Consider the following 22075-nt stretch of genomic DNA (forward strand, 5'->3'; position numbering starts at 1 on the left):
AAATGACTGACTCCCTCCTGCTAGCATTCGCATGCAACATTTTCACATTAGCATTTGCACTGTCAAAGTCAGGAATTGCAATAACAGTGTTCTTCTCCTCCTGCGCGGTTCATAGCACTGATCATAAAGGCTTGGTAACATCTCCATCAGAGCTCGACCACATAATCCCCCTCTTCATCATAATCTTGACAAAACTCACAGCGGGAGTGGGGTTGATGAGGAGGACCTCCCCTGTCTGCTGAAAGGTCTGTGGTTATGAGGTCTCCGATGCAGCATCATGGTCATTTACACACACTGGCCCTCAGGCAGCATGGGAGACCATTCAGGCTTTTCAGCAGACAGAAAGGAGGGTTGGGGATGAATAGTGGCTGTTTGGGGTGGATAAAGGCCAACCTTTCAGCCTGTCATAATGTGAGATTGCTGTGATGGGGTACATGTCTGTTCAGAATGGCTCCAAGTCGCACTGTAGTTCTACTCCAGAGGTCTGGGTCTGGCAACACAGACACATCAGATCAGTGTGGGGGGTCTGGGGAGACTGTTGCCATGCACATTTTATTCAGCCATGCAACTTTGGGACGCCATATGAGAAGTAAAATGAGATACTATAATTAATATATCGTCTCTGTCAGGGTGGAAACCTCTATGTCCAAAATAAAAAAAAATCGAGATTCAAATTAAAAAATAGTAACATAGCAGATCTACAAGCTCAAAACACGAGGTGTGTGTATACATGTATGTATGTATTGGATTAAAATGGGAGTTGTTAAAAAAAGGCAAAAAGTATGCTCTACTGCACTGACCTAAAAATGGGTCCTTAAAACTGCTTCAACATTATGAGATTTGTACTCAGCTTATGTATGTATGTGTATGTGTATTGTGCATGAGTGCATGTGTTTCAAAGCTGAAAGGATGTATACAGTACTAGGTTCAGCAGGTGTACAAGACAATTGCATCTTCCTCCAGCTGAACAAGACACTCTGAAACATGAACGCCACAAAGCAATCCCATTTTCTGCCTATTCCCTTGCTCCTCCGCCCTTCTCTTCTTCTCCTTCTCATCTTTTCCTCTCACAGTGCAAGAATCTCTCCTTTCTTCTTGGCCTAAAGGTGAGGCAGTCTGTTTATGCCAGTTCCAGGGACACAAAATGGGAGCCTGTAATTATCATTGTTCCACCACTGTCCTGTCAGTGTGCTCGCCAACGAAACAAGAGGATCCCTCTTGTTGTCGTTGGCAGTCCTGATCAAAAGCTGCAGCCTTTGATCAAGTAGCAAAGAGAAAAACCCCAAACACTGTTCAAAATCACGGTGGAATGTTCCAATGGAAGTGGGCAATCCTCAATTCCTCTGCAATGACTAGTTCATGTAACAACCACAGGTGTTGCTTTTGAAACCTGGTCTGTGCCTGATCAGGTGGGTGCAAAGGGTGACGTAAGGAAAACCTGTCATGCATGTTTTTGTTGCTAAAATATAAAAGAATATAGGCTAATTACCTGGTATATTATGTTGTGTCTTCAAGTTTTCAAATGCCTTTTCAGTAGTTAGGCAATAATGATTTCAATTTCAGTTAAATAATTATTGTTTAAAATGTAACTTATTAAACATCATCCATAAATTATAAAGGTGTTACATGCACCACCCATTGCAAAGAAGTGTACTTAATTGTGTTAATTGTGTCCTTAAAAGTGTATTTAATGTGCAGCTGAGGGACAGAGGATAAAACAACAACAAAACAACAAAAACATAATAATTGAAGCCCATTTTAAGGGGCCTTGGTCAAAACCTACAGGGGCACAAGTCATGCTGCTTCAGCGACAACAGCCCAGAGCCTCTCGAACCTTTGAAACCCTGTGTGGTCATTTTCTCTCACAGCGGCTGAAAAGAGCTGCGGTGGGTGGGAAAGAAGTAGAAAAAAAGAGAGCCCTCAGCACTCATAATACCAATCTGATGTATGTAGACGAAAATGGGAGGAACGGGAGGGGTGGGGGGAGCTGCGTTGAGGGACCAAGGCGCAATTTTAAAGCGCTTATTGAATTGCGATTACAGCCTCTGAGACTAATTGTGGCTGTTGTGTGTCTCTCGGTGGCCTAGGGGGCTGTAGAGTGGCCCTGTTGTGTGTCTCTCGGTGGCCTAGGGGGCTGTAGAGTGGCCCTGTATGCTCTTACTCAGTGGGGTTTTCAAACCGAGTGGCCCTGAAAGAGAACAGGACCACCGTAGATCAATGGCAAACCCTACACTCTTTCACAGGCCCTTGCTAATCCTTCTCATTTGTCTCCCATTTGTTCAGGGGTATTCACAGCTCCCTGAATTTAGGATTAGGTCTTGTTTTGTTACAAAAACAGTCCAAAATGTAATGGTGAATAGGTGGACCTGGGAGCAGACGATGGATGAGTGTGTATGCAAGGTTCCATGACTGTGTGTGTGCGCCCGTGCGTGCGTTCACGTGTGTGTGTGTGTGTGTGTGTAACAAATATCATGGGAATGCATAGGCAATTGCTTTCACTCTAACATTCATGCAGTATTCAGGCTTGCGTTATAGGTGACAGTTTTCTAAACTATATTTCAAAATGTTTTGAATAGGGCTTAAGTGTTAAATGTCTCGTCGCACCAATGATAGCTATCCAAAATGAAAGGATAATAATCAAAGAGATGCAAAAGATAGTACTTACTTTAAACCAACGCCAGTCCATAAAGGCTCCAACATTCTCTTGGATACAAAGAGTTCTCCTGCTTTTGTATCTGAATCTGAATCTACTGTATCTGAGTCTTGGCAGCATTGCAGCAGACATCAGACTGATGGCCTACTCATCACTGAGTGGATTAGTGTGCATGTCTGAACCCATCAATGGCTGGACATTAGACAGGGCTACTGAGTGGCACACGCGCCACATTACCCCCAAAGCCCTGTCGTGCCACGCCACAGGTATGTGGTGCTGACCGGCCGAACCCTGTGTTGAGCATTCCCTGCATGCCTGCGCCAGGGTCACACACAAGGCCAGGAGAGGACCGGGGTAGAAAGACAGGAGAGTGGAAACTTGTTTGTTTGTTATACTGTATCCTAAGTCTGAGTACAAGAACAATAATTTGATGGGTTGGGTTGGGGGGGGGGAGCGGGGGGTGGAGGCATTTTGTAGCACAAAAAGAGTATAGTGCTGTTCAACTGGACCAAATTGGTTTGAACCGACGAACATTGCCATCCTTAAACCCTGCTCTTATGAGTGGAGCTAAATATGAAACAAATTAGATATTTTGGCATGAGGATAAGGAAACATGCACTCAGCCATTAGATATGTATACTGTATATATCATAAGATATCTTATATGCAAGTGGAAATTCTGGCCTACGTTTGGTGTTAAGAGGAAAGGTCATGAGCTCCCCCAAATCCATTTATCCTCCTGGGATTATGTAATACAATATAGGGGGTGTGTTAATCAATTCGAAGATGAGTGTATGTACGAGCAGAAGAGAAAAGGGGGATTGGGTACGAGAGGAGGCAGAGGGAAATGGATGAACAAGTGGTATAGACCAGCCACCCTCCACAGAGATTGGTCAAAATGAGGCAGGGCCGGCTACATGTTTGGCCACTGTCCCAGTCAACATCATGAGGTTGTCTTTGGCTGTTGGTGATTGGAAAAGACCAAAGTTGAGGCCGCCTCATGCAAAGTCTGAGCCATGCCAAAGCCTATCCACCCTGCCCCTTGAGCTCTGCTGTGTGTGGAGTAATTCCCCATGCCAGAGAGGCTAGACGGTCTCTGTCTTTTGTCACTGTGTTCTCTGTGATATTTTTTTCACAGCACACTGTGCTTCACAAGTAGCTTACACCAAGCCCTACTTTCACTTCAAACATCCAACAGGTGGGTGTTCTTCCGACAAAGATTTTTTTCTTTTCTTTTCATGGCTCAGGTTTAAATTTAGCCATATTTTTCTTTCTTCAGAGGTTTTAAATAAAGCCGGTGAGCGTGCTTTTATTGGATTAAACCCTGCGGGTTGTATCAGACATATAAAATAACCATGACTAGAAAGTGTCAGCTTCCTCAGTCAGAGCCTGTCATCATGTTCCTCTCAGAGAGACCGGGGGAACTCAACACTGGCTGGCAGACTGAAAGGAGGTATACAACGGTTACAATCAACGTTATGGCATACTATTTTCCCGCTAACAATCTGGCAAGAAATGGGTGGGTGGCTGTCTCATTGGGACTTCTGAAATGAACCAGCCCTCATATGATATTCAAATAATTCTAAACTCAGGAGATATATGTAGACAGAGTGCGGAACTAAAACATTTCAATGACATGTAGACTAAGAGGGTGTAGCATTCTACCCAGACAGCCTTGAGTCTGGACAAGCCATGAGGTTTAACGCCCAGATCTCAAGGGACTCATAACCAATTCCTTCTGACTCAACCCCCTTGTACAGTAAGCCAAGGTCATCCGTGTGCCACGACGCTCAAATATCCCACCAAGCGGAAGAATTGAAAGTAGAGGCCTACTAATATAACTCCACTGGAGCTCTTTTAAAACTTAATGCATCAGAGGAAATGTAAGATTTGACTTACATTTACAGAGTCTCACAATGACAGCGCCTCTAAAAGTCATACTTATGTGCACTGACTCAATTTGTGAATCTCGGAGTCGGCCAAGCACTAACCAACACACATCAATTGGAGAAAATATAACAGCCGTCTGCAATGTATTTTGGTATACAGCATTAAGATGATATTGAGAACAGGTTTGGAAAACAATCTAATATTTTGGTTGTCTTTTTGAAGAACAGTGTTTTAATTTAGAGCTTCTAAACATGTAGACCTGAATGTTCATATATACGCACTATAGGAATGCACGATTAATCGGTAGCATAATCGAAATATGGCCATATCAGTATCGGTAAAGTCTCAAAATAATACAGATTATTTAAATCGGTTTTCACCAGAAAATAAAAATAAAAAATAAATCTAATTTTCATTCAGTTGTGAAAACAGACACTTGGAAAAGTGTATATGCTATTTATTGATTGATTGAATACTTTATTTACAGGCTTTGGGGCAAGCCCCTATAGGGCCTAGGCTTGTTTCCATTGTGGTCCTCTACATAATATCAAAATCGGTTAGAATCGGTATCGGTATTATGACCGATAACCGATCTCTGATTATTTGCATGGGCATATCTGCATATGTCCCTGCAAATAATCAGAGATCGGTTATCGGTCATAATTTCATAATCGTGCACCCCTAATACGCATGCACGCACGCACACACAACACACAACTATTAATTTTAATCTATCCATTCTTTCCAGTGATGGAAGGGACAATCTTTTGTATGATAATGAAAGTTGCATACCCACAGATAGAGATAGACCCACATAGAGATCAGATAGTGAGAACCGGTGGAGATGCTCCGCCATCTCTTGGTCAAGAGGCATAATAACAATGTTTCACAAGTAGCTCAAATCTGTCTGACTCTGGTGCTCTCTTTTGGATACAATGAGGTACTACAATAAACTGATCATTTACAGTGGTCAAAGTAACCAAGTAAATGTACTTAAGTACAATGTTGAGGTACCTACTTTATACCTCTATACCCCACTACATCTCAGAGGCAAATGTACTTTTTACTAATTTACTCCATTGCAATTATTATTATTAAAACGTTAGTTACTAGGTAACTTTGTTGGTTTTGATTTTTATTACAAAACATACATTAACCAATTAACCAATTATTTTAATACTTTGGTTATTCAAAAATAGACAATCTACAACTGCATGAATACCATTACTTTTTGTACTTTTGTATTTGTATTTTAATGCCAATACCTTTGCACCTTTACTGAAGTTACTCAAACCTTTAGTATTTCTACATTGTGGCTGTGGATTACATGACCTCAGTGTGTAAAGTATCAGGCCTTCCTTATTTCACTAGTAGGCCTACTTCACTATAGAATGTTACACTCTTAAGCCTTATTACTTAGTCAGGTTTGGGAGCATGATCCAGTGTGCAGACCTTATTTATATATGATATGATATGATATATGATATAATAATTTTATTGATAGATACAAAGTAAGTTGACAGGAAACGAGGAGAGAGATGGGGGAAGACAGAGAAAAGTTCGTCGGGATCGTGACTCAAACCCGCGATACCCGGTCAGGCTGGATTACCAGCGTAGGTGCCTCGACCGCGAGGACGGGCCAGGCCATACGTTTTAAATCTTGTTTGGGGTTTTGGGGTTACCAAACATGCCTACTGACGGTGTCACTCTAAGGCCAGACCGCACCAATGCAACTAGTCGCAACAGTTACTTAATTGCCATGTTGTAATGTATGGAGTTGCATTGGTGTGGACTGGCCTTATATTATAGGCAGGTTTCTGAAATGTCCACAGCCCTGCTCTGAGATACAGAGCAAGTAGACAGACAATGCATACGGAGCGGTACAGACTTTCTAAGGCCAGACCGCACCAATGCAACTAGTCGCAACAGTTACTTAATTGCCATGTTGTAATGTATGGAGTTGCATTGGTGTGGACTGGCCTTATATTATAGGCAGGTTTCTGAAATGTCCACAGCCCTGCTCTGAGATACAGAGCAAGTAGACAGACAATGCATACGGAGCGGTACAGACTTTCTTTCATGCCAACTGCCATCAGACTCTATAATGCAAATGCATAAGAACTGCCTCCCCCAATTGCATATTTGCACAATCTTTCTGTTGTCTAGTAGTTTTAGTTTTATTTATGTGTCACAATATGCTTCAATTTCCCTTCAGGGATTATATAGTATACCGGTATCTCATCTCTCAAGGTATCATCATATAATTAGGATTAGTGAGGACCAATTTGCCTACATGCAGATTGGTCCTCACTAATGTAAATTGTACCGTACGTGCTCAACTGTGTGAAAACACACACAAGACATACAGAATTACAATAGCTTCACGAATTCGAGAACATCATATCTTTACTGAGTCATTCTGAGTGGAAACTGTGGGCCCTGTGGTTTTTCAATGTGCAATCTTCATTTCTCAGTGTTCAGCAAAGTTCTACAGAAAGGAAATTGGTAGCGATTTCAAACCAAAAATGTTCTCACCAAAGTGGAACAACAAAAAGTAGAAAAAAAACGATGACTGCCGACAGTCATCGTTTTTTTTCTACTTTTTGTTTGAGACAATTGGAACTCGTTCCAATTGTCTTTTTCATTAAAAGTGTAGATGTATCCTGTTCATCATCAATAGTGGTTATGAAATGTTATATTTTTATGACCAGATTAACAGTTAATCACAGTTACTGCATTAATTAATTACATTAATTAGCACTAGTTAATCACAGTTGCGATTAGAACAATGTTCTAATCGCAACTGCCATCCGACTCTATAATGCAAATGCATAATAACTTCCTCCCCCAATTGCATATTGGTGGTCCTGGTCTTGTGTGTTTACTGTATGTCCATTTGTCCATTTGTTTTTCTGTTGTCTAGTAGTTTTAGTTTTATTTATGTGTCACAATATGCTTCAATTTCCCTTCAGGGATTATATAGTATATCTCATCTCTCAAGGTATCATCATATAATTAGGATTAGTGAGGACCAATTTGCCTACATGCAGATAGGTTGAAAATGGCTGAAGTGAAGCCTAATATAGATTATCTCATTTATCTGCCATGCTGTGTACATCCTAGTAGTCGCGGATGACTACTTTGTGAGCAATAGCCTGACATGTCTTTCAACAGTAATGGTCTGATAGATTATTTTATATGTTGAACACTGTAGTGTAGGACAACAACTTCAGTCAGTGATGATAATTGTTATGATAATTGCATAACATTTCTACCATCATTAAACTGAAAAGAACCACAAAGACAGCAAGCAGACTATAGTGTTGTCAAAGGATTCACACTATGTTCCCGGATGCGCACTCGGGACCACTTGGTAGTGTGATGCTGTGTACTGTTCCCCGGGAGCGGATCACCCAACCGTGCCCGGGACCGCATCCGGACCGATTGAAGTGCTGTAATGCAGCTCATTACATTTATTTTAATATTTCTTTATTTTAATTAAAAACAATATGATATACAATTATAAAGTGGATTTATATCATAAAAGAATAACTAAAATACTTGGTTCCTTCTTCTTTTGCGTTCATTATTATTATTATTATTATTATTATTATATTTTTATTTTTTTCCATTGTCCTTTTCCTTTTAGTTTTTGTCTGTATGTTTTTTTGGGGGTGGCATTATAAGCTGAGGCTTCTGCCAATACTTTTGGTCAACAAAAAAAACTGAATACATTGTACAGTATATTTTATTTTAAATGACCAATAAACTTGAACTTGAAGGGGGAATAAAGGACGGATCGCTGCAATGTGAAAGTATTGAATACAGTTGAATGGTCACATGAAAGTGTACTCGGGTGTGATCAAGGCCAATGTGAATCATGGCCAGCGAGAAGCAAGCAACCGTATTCGGGAACAGTTCGAATCAATCAGACTCAGTGTGAATCCCCCCAAAGTCACACTTGGACTGACAGCTCAAGCGACCTGCAAAGGCTTTTAGAAGAGAAACATAATATTCTTTCCCATCATGGACTCAATGATTGTTGAGATGGAGAAATAATTCTCAAAGTCCAGCTGTATCATAATAAATGGAATAAAGCCGTCAAGCGGGGACTTTTTGAACAAGGAAAAGGTTATGTTATTGGAAGAGGCATATGGCTCAGATTTGCAAGACCTGAAGAATGAGCTGAATCAGACAAAAACACTTTTTAAAGAGACAGTACACATGGAAAGGAGAATCCCTCTAGTCAGACTGAGTTAGCAAGTTTTTGTAAGGTTTTGAGCTTTTAAATTTCTGCAAGATTGCAGTTGTTCAGTGAGTAGTGCTGGGAGTGAGTGCAGCTTCTCAACATTAAAGCTAGTAAAAACAAATCACTTGCAAAAATCATTGAACTTGAGTGGAACACTTTGCTAGACATAACAACTGTTGCCTTAGCTGGTTCAAAGGTGCAATGTGTTACGTTTATTTTACAGGTCTATCTACAGGCATGTAACACATTTTATACGTGACAACCAGGAATAGTCTGGTGAGTGGTGACCACCAGAGAGACGGCTGACAGCCGGAATGTAGACGGCACCCGGGAGCCGCTGGCGTCCCAGCCTGTGTCTTCCGTGATGAGGAAGTCCAACAAACCCACGGTGAGGCCTTTAGGAAGGCCATTCAAGCCGCAAGCGGAGCCTGCAGCACCACCGTTGCCCAGGTGGAGCCTGCAGAAACATTGCAGCTCAAGATTCCACCACTCCTGAATAAAGTGCCTGGTGCTGGGAGTCTGGTTCAACGCACAGGTCCTGGACCTGGTGAGAGCAGGAGTGGACCAGGTGAGACGTAACAGGGGCCCGGACAGGAGTCAACCCACACAACCTAGTCCTTCCACGCGCCAGATTGATAGTCCCGGAAGAGTAGTTCCGGAGCAATGGATTGGGTGGCCCTGGTCTTTCCCTAATGGGACTGATCGAGGGTAGCTACTGGGACGTAAGTCAGGACTTGATCACCCCTGCTGGGTCACCTGAGTGAGGGGTATGATGTTCGAGAGACCGAAACCCCGATGACACGTCCCAGGCGCATCCATGCAGTGTTTTTTCGTTCTTAAATAAATAGTAATAAAATGTAATTTGACTTTCAGCTTTTTCTCTGACCTGGAGACTCCAGACTTGCTATAGATCCCAAGCGCAGATACCTCAGACTCAACCCCAACCTATATACAGCCTTGACTTCATGGACTTTCTGTCAGAGCAACAACCCAGGAGGTGAGGATATAGGCTCCAACACCTGTGCCCCCCCTAGTAGTAGTAGCCATCCCAGAGCAATCCCCCCAGGTGTGTTCTAAGCCTGTACACCCAGTCGGAAATGGCCATGTACAGCTCCAACTTAGAAGTCAAGTTTGCCGGCAACACTACAGTGATAGGCCTGATCACTGATAACGATGAGACAGCCTACAGGAGAGAGAGCTGGAGTTCCTTACACAATGGAAAACAACCTGACCTATAATCTTTGACAAGACTAAAGAGCTGATCATACAGTATATTACACCTCCCAGAAGGCATTAGTTAGAAAAGGCAGTGGACATACAGGGTGAGAGGGATGAGTGATTATTTTACCTGAACTAAATTATATGTGTTTGTGATATAGCGTTTCTCTGCCCTTTTTTCACCCTGGAAGAGTGTGTAAAATATGGACAGCTTCCGTATTTTCCCTAGAGATAATGATGATGTAGCTGACAAATCAGTGTAACTTGGCCTGTGTGAAAATAATGCCTGGGTGATAATCAAAGAAATGATTGCTGTTCCTGTCAGAATTACAATAGCTTCACGAATTCGAGATCATCATCATATGTGGAAACTGTGGGCCCTGTGGTGCAATCTTCATTTCTCAGTGTTCAGCAAAGTTCTACAGAAAAAGGAAATTGGTAGGTATGTTCTCACCAAAGTGGAGCTTGCAAAACTCGGCAGTCATTGTTTCTTTTCTACTTTTTGTTTGTCTTTTTCATTAAAAGTGTAGATGTACCCTCTTCATCATCAATAGTGGTTATGAAATGTTATATTTTTATGACCAGATTAACAGTTAATCACAGTTACTGCATTAATTAATTACATTAATTAGCATTAGTTAATCACAGTTAATGCGATTAGAACAATGTTCTAATGCAAACTAAAATTGTTATAAAATTATTAACACTAAAATTATTGAAAAGTAGTCTGAACAACAGTATTACAGTATCCATCAAAGATATGTTTAAAGGCTTCACTCGCAAAAATATGCATTGGATGATAAAAATGTTTTTAAAAAACCAATGTATCTCTGCAATTTTGTTTATTCTTTTGAGATATCACTACTAAATCTATCAGGAAATACTTTTTAGTCATTTGTGCCATATATACAGTATATCTACTAATTAAAATGAGGAGGTTTTGTATGTTTGTCCCTGTAAAACTAAAAGGAAATTATTGACAGATTTCAGCACACATTTTCTGATATCCAGATCCAGCAGCTGGTACACATAAATGGAATCACATGCATACAGTATGATAATTTCACAGACCTTAAGTTGCAACTTCAGTTACATCATCATAATCTTTCAACATTTGACATGTCATTAATATACCTTAAAGTTGTAAAGGTGTGGAAATAATTTAAAAAAAGTCCCCCCCCCCCCCCCATTCTGTGTTGCCTAGAACTGGAGGTCTGACAAAAGTAACATTCAGTAACATTATGAAGTACCGTACATCTTTGTGATGTCACTGAGATGTACTTCATAATGTTACTGATTTTTTTCAGACCTCCGGTTCTAGGCAACACAGCATGGGGGACTGTTAATGACATAGTAAAATGTTGAAAATGAGTGGTTTGTTACATAACTGCAGAGACTCAGAGAGCATAGCATTGCTGTCAGGCAGAAACCTATGTACATATTTAATGCCGTTTCATAAATGAATGCCCTATTTTGATGCCCTAATTCATATGACAGTGTCACACAAAAGAAACGAAAATAGACCAATTTTCACTAGTCAATTTTCAATAAAACTTTAAACTTTAGCTTTTTGCCTAATATGAAATGCCCAAAAAACTGATGCCATTTTGAAAGTGGGTAAGTTTGTCTGTGAGTTTTTTCATAACTATTATGACCAATGAAAAGAGCATGTGAATAACTACACTAAGAAGAATACATGTTATTTTTTTTCCATTTCCTGAGAGGTATGAAAAAGGTTTCCACCAGATACGAAACAATACGACCACATGAGGAGTACAGTATGTGTGTATGACCCAGATGATCATGGAAGGTCTGCTATGTAAATAGGGGTCTGTATGAGGTACCGGTAGATGTAGAAACCACATATAGTACAGTACGTGTCTATGACCCAGATGATCATGATTCATGGAGGGTCTGTTATGTAAATAGGGGTCTGACTCCCTAGTGTGTGTCCCATTAAAACGACCTACCTGCATGATGAACAATATGCATGCACTTGTGGTTGGTGTTGTTCTGATGTATCTTGGACAAAAAGGTATGTTTTGGTTTGGTGGAAATTTGGAGGCGATTATGGTTATATGGAGTTGTGGACTATACTGTGTACAGTATTTGAATGCTTACTATTACTATGTCAGAAGCTGATCAATATTGTTTTGAGCTCTGCTGATTTCCTTTCCTTTTCAGCACTTGGGAGTGAAATCATGAATGGGAAAAAGGCCTCATCGAAGTCATTGCTGTACATGGCTTCTGTGCAGAATGATGGGAAACATGTATGCGGAGGATTCCTAGTCAGTCAAGACTTTGTAGTCACTGCGGCCCACTGTTGCCAGTAAGTTATAATTGTACCACTCAATAACATGAACTTAGACAATAAAACAAAAACATGGTAAAACATTGTGGTTAACGTTAACGTTCAAAGTGTGCAATTCATCAATGTTGGAATAAGAAATTAGTTTCCTTTTTGTACATCATATTGTTCGAACTCAAGAAACATGATTAATGGGTGGAATAAGTAACCAATATTTTGTATTTCATATTTGCATATGCAATATACAAACAGGTTTTTTCAAAAATATGAGTAATAAGTAATAACTATTATGTACTCAGGAATTGTACCAAAATGAGTGTTGTTGTTGGAACACACAACCTCAAGAGAATCAATGAGAGAGTAATGAGGTACAACGTGCTCAAATGCAGACACCCCTCCTTTGTAAATGTCTCATCTGGAAGAGACATCATGCTTCTCAAGGTAAACAGCATATTTAATCCTAATATGAAGGACTGAAGAAAAGAGTGGAACATACACACTGTATATCACAGATATTAAGCTAATTATCTTTTTCTTTTTACAATCTTGTGTTCGCAGCTGTCTAGGAAAAAAGAAAACCATGGAAAACAAAGAAAACTATGGAAAACAGTTAAACTTCCAAACAGAAGTAAAGATAAAACTATCAAGGCAAAGACTAAGTGCTTAGTAGCAGGGTGGGGGCGCACTCAAACTGGTGGCACGGTTTCCGTCGATGACCTGAGAGTGGTTGACGTGTCTACCATTGACCTGAAGGTCTGCCAAAGGGAATGGAGTCCCTATCTTAGGACACCGGCCACCCTGCCACAGAATATCATCTGTGCAGGGGGATATGAGACCAAGAAAGGAGCCTGTCAGGTGTGTACAGTATGACATTTGTCCCCTCTAGAAATTAATAGTGTCAACTGATTTCTAAAGAACTAGAACGACTGCACTCAGTAGAGCATGGGTCTTCAACAGGGGGTAGAAATAGTGCGGGCACTGCGGGGTCAGCTTTGTATGATAGGACATTTTTAATGTATTTATTAAACACTGTATTAAACCCTAGAATCCCTATTCTGGGGGAACATTAGCCGAAAATAGCATATAAGCGAGCTTGTAGATCGGCTATTTTCGCTAAAGAGGTTTTGTGTTGTAGAGGGGGGGGGGGGGGGGTGCAGAGAGCAAGTACCGAGCTAAAGGTCAAATTTACAAAGTATTGAGGATTTAAGTCGTTAAATGTCTGAAAATATTCCCAGATTGCTATTAGACACACAGACAAATGGAATGTGGTGAAAACATAACCTCCATCCAATGCCGACTACTAAGGTCAATCTCATAAAATGCTCAGTAAACATGATTAACAAGAGGTTTTTGTTTTGTTTCTTAGGGTGATTCTGGAGGCCCTCTGGTGTGCAATGGGAAGGCAGTTGGCATTGTGTCTTTCAACTATAACAACATCTGTGACTACCCAACTCTACCAAATATCTATACAGATGTATCAAAGTACCTACCCTGGATCAAAGAGATCATGAAGAAGAAAAAATGTCAGATTTGATAGTCAATGTACTATACAATATACACGCTGTTGTTGTAATACACTTTAATTTCACTGTTAAAAGTATCTTTTTGCTGATTTCATCTGCTTGTTAGTATGCATTTTAGGAAGCTTGGCAGGCAAGACCTTTGTATAAAAGCTGAAAACCTTTCAGTTTTTTTTTGTTGCTTGATGTCTTAAAGTGGCACTTTGAAACTTTTATATGAATAAAATGTAATGTTGTATGTTAATACAATATAAGGTACATACAATTCGGGTAGTTGTACTTTGTCTCCCTGCTCTTCGAATGAGACATTTAGATAGTGTCAAAGGTCATGTCTGCAACAGTCAAAGAAAAGCACTTGCAGGATTCAAATGCTGGGTAAGATTCATGACTCACATTGTTGTGTATTAGTCTGTCTGACACCTTGATCGAGTTGAGAGTCTTGAGACTTAGAGCAACTGCAGTTACTGCACCTATAGACAATACACAACGACTATTGTGCAGCAAAATGGAAACAGTGCTAGACCATGGCATGAACCAGCACCAGTTGGGAAAAATAAATATATAGACCAAGCATCCCCCAATAGTGCGGGGACATTCAGACCCAAATGACCACGACTCTGGTGCCTATGAAGGAACACATCATCATGTATTGTACATGCTCAATGTTTGGATGGAAAATGTGATCAATAGACCTGCATTTGTGGCTTCCTGAGTTTGAAAAACCACTTCCTAAGTTTGAAACACCACTGAAGTCAGGAAACTAGTATGGTTTCTGCAAAGAATGGGTACCATAAGCCTTATGCTTGTGCTATAATGCTCAACTCCTGTCCCATTTGGGTTGAACAGGTTATACAGGTGCTGCTGCTGTCTTGACTTCCCAAGCCCTCTAATAATGGGCAAGTGACGGCCCTTAAGGGCCACATGCGGACCCCATCTTCACTTAACGTGGCCCGCAGGTTAATATCCAAATACTGATACATATTATTGATTTGCTGTTACAATTCCAATCATGGCCCACTTGAATTACTTCAGTTTATATTAGTTTATATTTGTAGCTTAATGATTAGTAGTAGTATTAAACTTGTGTTGTTTTTTATGTTTAGTGTATTTGTATTTAAGTTCATAAAGTTTAACAAAATGCATTTGAAATTAAATACAAATTTTACTTTTCAGGATTCTAATAAAAAGAAATAGCAAAAAGATATTCAGGATTCCAATAAAGAAATAGCGAAAACGTGTGATATAAAATGACGAAGTAGGTAGTAGGGCATTCAGCGGTCCTTTCCAACATCAAAGTTTCCCACCCCGACAAATGACAAGGGCTCTCCAGGGAATTTTGTGGACATTGCACATGTCTTACACTGGTTCATCCACTGCACATGCATCATACCCTGTAAACGGCACACAGTATATCTCAGTGTTGAGACGTCTGTCAATAAAGGTCTACATAAGACCACAAGATGACGTGTAGATGACGTACAAACCACACACACAGGCTACATCCACAGAGGCTGGAATACAAATAGAGCTGTGACTTCTTACAGTATGTTAGACGTATTTGAATCTCCTATACCGACATGATGAACAATAAAGACTTTCTTGTGCATTGTGTAATCCTTATGTGTCTTGGACAAAAAGGTAAGTCATTTGCAAGAAGAAATAAGTGCTTTATATGTGGATGTGGAATATTACAGCACAGTATTTGTATGTTGACAACACAATGTTAGAAGCTGGTAAATATTGGTATTGGTACATCTTCCTTTTTTAGCACTTGGGAGTGAAATCATAAATGGGAAAAAGGCAACAGCGAAGTCATTGCTGTACATGGCTTCTGTGCAGAATGATGGGAAACATGTATGCGGAGGATTCCTAGTCAGTCAAGACTTTGTAGTCACTGCTGCCCACTGTGACAAGTAAGTTCATATTTATTGATTTACTTCTTGCTTTCTTAATTATTACCGTTTTGCTTTTCACTTCGTGTTGGCACTAAAAGAGAAACACTACTGGTATTTGTTGATATATTCAGGGCCAATATGAGTGTTGTTGTTGGTACACACAACCTCAAGAGAACTGAGAGAGCAATGAGATATAGCGTACTCAAATGCAGACACCCCTCCTTTGTAAATGTGGCATCTGGAAGCGACATCATGCTTCTGAAGGTAAATAATACTAATCTATGAGGTATGAAAAAAGAAAATCAATCACTGATATTAAGCTAATTTAATTTATGTATTTATTACAACCTTGTGTTCACAGCTGTCTAGGAAAAAAGGACAAAGAAAAACATGGGAAACAGTTAAACTTCCAAACGAAAGTAAAGATAATAAAACTATCACGGCAAAGACTAAGTGCATAGTAGCAGGGTGGGGGCGCACTCAAAAGGGTCGCCCAGTTTCTGATGACCTGCGAGTGGTTGACGTGTCTACCATTGACCTGAAGGTCTGCCAAATGGAATGGAGTGGCATCCTCCCCAAACATGGAATTATCTGTGCAGGGGGGTATGGGACAGACAAAGGATTCTGTCAGGTGTGTGTTTCCAAATAATCTCTTTAAAAATAAATTGTCAACTCATTTCTGAATTTAAAAATATATATATTTTTCTCATAGGGTGACTCTGGTGGCCCTCTGGTGTGCAACGGGAAGGCGTTTGGTATCGTTTCTTTCAACAATGGCAGCTACTGTAACTACCCAGATGTTCCCAATATCTATACAGATGTGTCGAAGTACCTGCCCTGGATCAAAAAGATCATGAAGAAAAAAACATGTGTTGGTTAATTCTATGATATCATGATTCCTCACCCTGTAAACTGATGAGAGCTTAAATTCTCCCTTGAACTATAACTGTAGTCTCGAAGGCCGGAGCAACTCTGTCCCTACATTTACATTTGTTTACCAGTGTGTCTCTATGGTGCTTACTGCTTATGTATCAAAAACAATATCTTGTGATAATGTCCGAGGTCGGGTCCTCTCCATCATTCGAGAACTTTATGGACCCTTCCATGCGACCATCCAATCATGGAATGAATGACTGTTGGTCATTATGTCATCATCACTATAAAGCTTAGTCATAAACAATGTATTAGGCAGGTCCTCACCATATTGGACACTGGAAAATTGCTGTATTGTATATTGAGGTTGTGACCTTTTTGACTTGAGAAAGAAAGATATAAGATACAGATAAAACTAATTCCATACCTTTTCTCAAATCCTTGACTCTGACTCCATTGATCGATTTCAGGTAATTAAACAAATTTCATGTTAACTATTTCATGTGTCATTTATAACGTAGAATATGGGATAACTTTTGTTAACTTGATATCACTTTTATAAATTCAACTTCTTATAAGGTTGTCTTGGGCATTATGTTGGTGTATCTTATACGGGAAAAGTATACGTAGGGATCTATTTGGGTATCATAAGGGATCATAAGGGTTAATTTCTCACTTGGTTTCATGCTTCCACTTCCTACATTTATATATATATATATATATATATATATATATATATATATATTTATTACTTACCATATGACTTTCTCTAAAACCTTAGCTCACCAAAAGGGTTATTCCCACTTTCTGTCTATGAACAGATAAATCTGCTATTAATAATAATTCGTCTAAATGATTAACATTTAGCTTTCGTTGAGTCACCTTTTAAAACTTCTCTAAAAAGGTTTAATATTATCGCATGTTAAAGGCTCTAGGCCTAGCTGGTTCTTATGACCACTTTGTACTCTGATTACTTTGAGTATTTTTACATTTGGGATTACCTTCTGAATTATCAAAGTTAAAATATACCGCCCTTTCTAATTAACATTGATTATTAGTCCAAACCCCCTCCTCATTCGGATCTCTGATCCCTATTAGATACCCCTATTAGATACCTATTAGATAGATACCTATTAGATACCTACCTATCAACATGTTAGATTTTTAAAGTCAATGCATGTACAACATAAACAGTTGTTGGAATACACTGCATTGCAATGGCAGAAGTATCGATGTTTCCTGGGTTATTTTAAATTGTCTGTTTGGAGATTTTCTTTACAAAATATTACTAAAGGAACAAGGAAATTGGGATTCACTTTAACAGACTATTTTGTATCTAAGTGCTCCTCTAGTAGCCTACTTCTATTAGTATGTATGACTCTCATTCGCCCCCTGGTGGATAAACTGAGGTACTGATTAATACAAGCATGTACAAGCATTCATCATCTCATTCTTTTCTGTCGTGAAATATTCAGTTTTTCTGCTCAAATCATAAAACAATAAATTAAAACTAATAGTCAATATTTAGTCAACACAGTCACATTTCTTTGCATAGTGCTTAATCACTGTTACAGTCCCATTCAACAGATAACGACAACCCCTGCCTAGGCCCTCAATTGGGGGAGGAACAACTCAGGGGAAAAGAAACTTGATGAAGAAAGAGATGATATACATGATATCATTACATATCATTACATGATATAATAAATCATAAAAGGGACAAAAAAGCATAATAGCAGAATAGTGGGTATAACGATAATTATGGGAAACCTTTTACATTTTGCCTTGCTCTACTCTAACTACCTTACAGACTTTTTTTCTCAAGTGGTATTCTAATCACTTTCACCAGAGCCATTTTCTAGTAAGATGTTTCTCAAGATTTACTCAAAATGTGTGTTCTTTTGTAGAGCTTTTGATAGCCGACATCACACATGGCTGAAATAAATCTAACTTGTTGTTACAGTGCACGTGATAATTTGAATTCTGAAAAGTTACAATTTTGGATGTGTGAGGTTTCAACCCGACAGAAACGATATGAGGACCCCCTCTAAAATGAGATAATGCATCTCAAGGGCTCATCCTTTCAATAAAGGTATATAATAATAATAATAATAATAATAATAATAATAATAATAATAATAATAATAATAATAATAATAATAATAATAATAACTAGAAACAAATCGCTGCAAGCGATAATATTCTGAAGTAAAGAGAAGTTGAGAAAAAGACCATGGAATTGTGACAGGGTCGTTTTTTTTATAGTTTTTATAGTGGTAAGGGTTCATGTGCATGTGAAAACTTAAAAGTATTCCTGTAAGCTTATTTTGAAATCCTAAAACTGTGAGTTTCAAAATGCGCTTCTTTCATCACTTAACTGGTTTCGTGTAGCAACAAAATAAACCACATGTTTCAAAATGAAGAGAAGTAATGAGGAAGAGTAAGTAATGAGGAACAATGGATATTATATATATTTTCCTTCAACAGAACTCAGACATCATTTGACCAAAGACCATGACAATCAGCTTCACCCTGCTCCTCTTCATCACCCTAAATGGCAAGGAATCATTTGATAATGATAATCTCCTTTATTCTTTCATATATTTAATGGTGCGAGTGTATTAAAATATCGAGTTGTGAGCTTGTAGATCGGCTATTTATAGCCCGAGGTATATAGGAATAAAAGCGGTTAATGCATGTTTTGTATTTTGTATTTCAGTTTCTATGCATTTGATGCATTGTTGTTATTGCTTACTGTAAATCTCTCTGGATTAAGAGCGTCTGCTAAATACCTAAATTGTAATTGTAAATTGTAATAATGATAAAAATCTTGAAAGTTAATCTACAAAGTAGGCTTAATTAAAAATTTCAATTTATTGCAGTGGTGTAAAAGCCTCTGAGATGTACTGGAGTAGAAGTAAAAGTACTGAATTGTTTTAAAATACTCCAGTAAAGATTCCTCAAATTTGCAATTCAAGTACGGTACAGTACTTGAGTACATGTACATTGTTGCTATCCACCACTGCAGCATAGGTATACAGGTCAATACTCAAGCATAATTATTTTCCCCCCAGGAGCCCATGGAGCCCATGTTGTTGGAGGCAGAGAGGCTGCCCCCCACTCTCGCCCCTACATGGCCTCCCTGCAGCTGAGAGGACGACACTTCTGTGGGGGGGTGCTGGTGAGGGAGGACTTTGTGCTCACAGCAGCACACTGTAGGATACGCGGGTGAGTATTTATTCAAAACGCCACACAGTTCGTGGAATAAATCAAGATGATATCCATAGGCAGTGTACTATTTTTTTTGCTTTAATAAAGTAGATAAAGTACCAAATGTATCAATACTGCAATGTAGATGCACTATATGTTGCAAGTAAAAGTCCGGTATTAAAAATGTACTTGAGTTAATAATACAAATAGTATTAAGGCTACTCATGATGCAGAATGTCCCGTTTCAGAAGTATTTAAGTTCACAACGCGCTGCATCATGCCATACTGTCTCTGAATGACTCTGATGTTAAAAGTGATAATGTAGAAGATATTAAAGCATGGTAGGATAAAATGACAGGATAGAATTTAAAGATTCTTACCGCATTCCTGTTTGGATTTCCAGTCCAGTCACAGTTGTTCTTGGAGCCCACTCCCTGTCAGCTCCTGAGGATACAAAACAATCATTCAATGTCAGCCGAATGATTCAACACCCCCAGTACAATGACCATGAGAATGATGTCATGCTTCTTAAGGTAAGCATATCTGAGTTTGGACGTTTTCAGATTCCCAAAACAACTCCTAGATACACATACTGAAGGTAAGGTATTAATGTAGATAAGACATGCCCAAAATAGGTTGGGTGAAAAGTGGTCAAAATGTCTCGTATTTTATGTTCATTCAAATGGTGGATATGTTATTTTGGATTGAAAACGGAATTTAAAAACGGTTAAAACTCTTGTCTCGGCCCAGGCCGTAGCGTAACGGTCTGGGCACCGGACTGGTGATCCAGTCGCGGTGTGCCGCGGGTTCGACTCCCGGACCCGACACGGCCTTTACCGCATGTCATCCCCCCATCTCTCTCCCGTTTCCTGTCAGCCTACTTTCTATCCCTTAAAAAATCAATAAAGGCGTAAGCCACAAAAAAATATCTTAAAAAAAAAAAAACTCTTGTCTCTGCAGCTGGATGGCCGAGCCAACCTGACCAGTGCGGTAAAGGTGATCCCTCTGTCGCCACGAGGACCAAGACGAGACAGTGTGTGCAGCACAGCAGGCTGGGGTGACGTAGGGGACAACAACACCTTCCCTGACAAGCTACAAGAGGTCGGCGCAAACGTCCTGTCACAGCGAGAGTGCCGTCGTCGATGGGAGAGCGTTCTCATCACCAAGGAGATGGTTTGTGCCACAGGACCTGTCGGCATCCAAGGCTTCTGCTCGGTATGACGACTACTAACTGAGTTGTGATCAGCAGTAAAGTAGCCAGTCTAGTGGTGGAAAAAGTACTCACATTTTTTACTTAAGTAAAAGTATCAATACTCCAATGTAAGAAATAATCTGTTACAAGTGAAAGTCCAGTATTCAAGATGTAGGTGAGTAAAAGTAAAATATCTCACATCAAAACCTACATAAAGGACCAAAAGTAAGAGTACTCGATAATATGCAGAATGTCCCATTTCACAAGTTTCAAATGGCTAAAATGTATAAAAATATTTTGAAACTAGCAGATCTACAAGCTCACAACACGTCACACTGTGACACGGTGAGCTTGTAGATATGTCAACACTGTTACTTTGTGTGTGGGGAGGAAGGGGAGAATGTTTAGGCGTGTTGACTTTTATACCACTTAAATGGTATAAGACGTTTTCTCCAGTGTCATTTGGAGTGAATATCGGCCGATCGGTGGCCGATTATCGGAGCCTCTCTATCTAGCATTGAAAATTGGAAATACTGCCGACATGTCTGTGTTTATTCACTGATGGGCCAAGATACTGTACATGCTATTCTATAACAATCAATTAACCAATCAATCAGTCAATCAGTACAACTAAATAAAATGTCACTAACCTGTATGCTATCTGTTCTACAGGGGGATTCAGGTGGCCCCTTGGTGTGTGATGGAACTTCAGCAGGTGTTGTCTCCTTCTCTGGGAGGCGGTGTGCTAACCCGCGTATACCTGATGTCTACATGCGCTCATCCTCCTACAGGAGATGGGTTAGGGATGTGATCAGACTTGCATATCTGAGATAATATTGACAAGGCCTTGGGGCCTGCTGACAGCATATTAGGCCCAAACCACACCAGTTGCAACTCCTTGGGACAAAACCGTTTAAAGGTCAACCACACCAATGCAACTCCTTGCAACTCAATGAGTTGCGTTGGTGTGGTTGACCTTAAAACGGTTTTATCCCAAGGAGTTGCAACTCAACTCGTGTGGTTTGGGCTTCAAATGCAGCCTGACAGCGCATTGCGGGTTAAAGTCC

At 39.7% G+C, this 22075-nt stretch overlaps 3 protein-coding genes across 3 annotated transcripts; all 3 read left to right on the top strand.

Moving 5' to 3' along the window:
• Positions 1–11950: 11950 nt before the first annotated feature.
• LOC310860636 (trypsin-like) lies at positions 11951–14579 on the top strand. Its single transcript, XM_083767684.1, has 6 exons — positions 11951–12045; positions 12195–12339; positions 12618–12759; positions 12877–13173; positions 13685–14033; positions 14383–14579. Exons 1-5 carry the CDS (start codon positions 11985–11987, stop codon positions 13850–13852), a joined length of 813 nt encoding a protein of 270 aa, XP_083623810.1. The 5' UTR covers positions 11951–11984; the 3' UTR covers positions 13853–14033; positions 14383–14579.
• Positions 14580–15867: 1288 nt separating this feature from the next.
• On the top strand, positions 15868–17044 carry LOC310860639 (mast cell protease 2-like). The gene is made up of 3 exons (XM_083767688.1): positions 15868–15997; positions 16095–16364; positions 16446–17044. The coding sequence occupies exons 1-3, from the start codon at positions 15872–15874 to the stop codon at positions 16611–16613; spliced, it is 564 nt and encodes a 187-aa protein (XP_083623814.1). The 5' UTR covers positions 15868–15871; the 3' UTR covers positions 16614–17044.
• A 2011-nt stretch (positions 17045–19055) lies between these two features.
• LOC310860431 (serine protease 57-like) lies at positions 19056–21856 on the top strand. Its single transcript, XM_083767325.1, has 5 exons — positions 19056–19163; positions 19681–19834; positions 20220–20349; positions 20777–21031; positions 21681–21856. The coding sequence occupies exons 1-5, from the start codon at positions 19121–19123 to the stop codon at positions 21840–21842; spliced, it is 744 nt and encodes a 247-aa protein (XP_083623451.1). The 5' UTR covers positions 19056–19120; the 3' UTR covers positions 21843–21856.
• The last annotated feature ends 219 nt before the right edge of the window (positions 21857–22075 follow it).

The sequence above is a fragment of the Protomyctophum parallelum genome (genome assembly GCF_964188405.1).
Source record: "Protomyctophum parallelum genome assembly, chromosome: 6".
NCBI classification, from domain to species: Eukaryota; Metazoa; Chordata; class Actinopteri; order Myctophiformes; family Myctophidae; genus Protomyctophum; species Protomyctophum parallelum.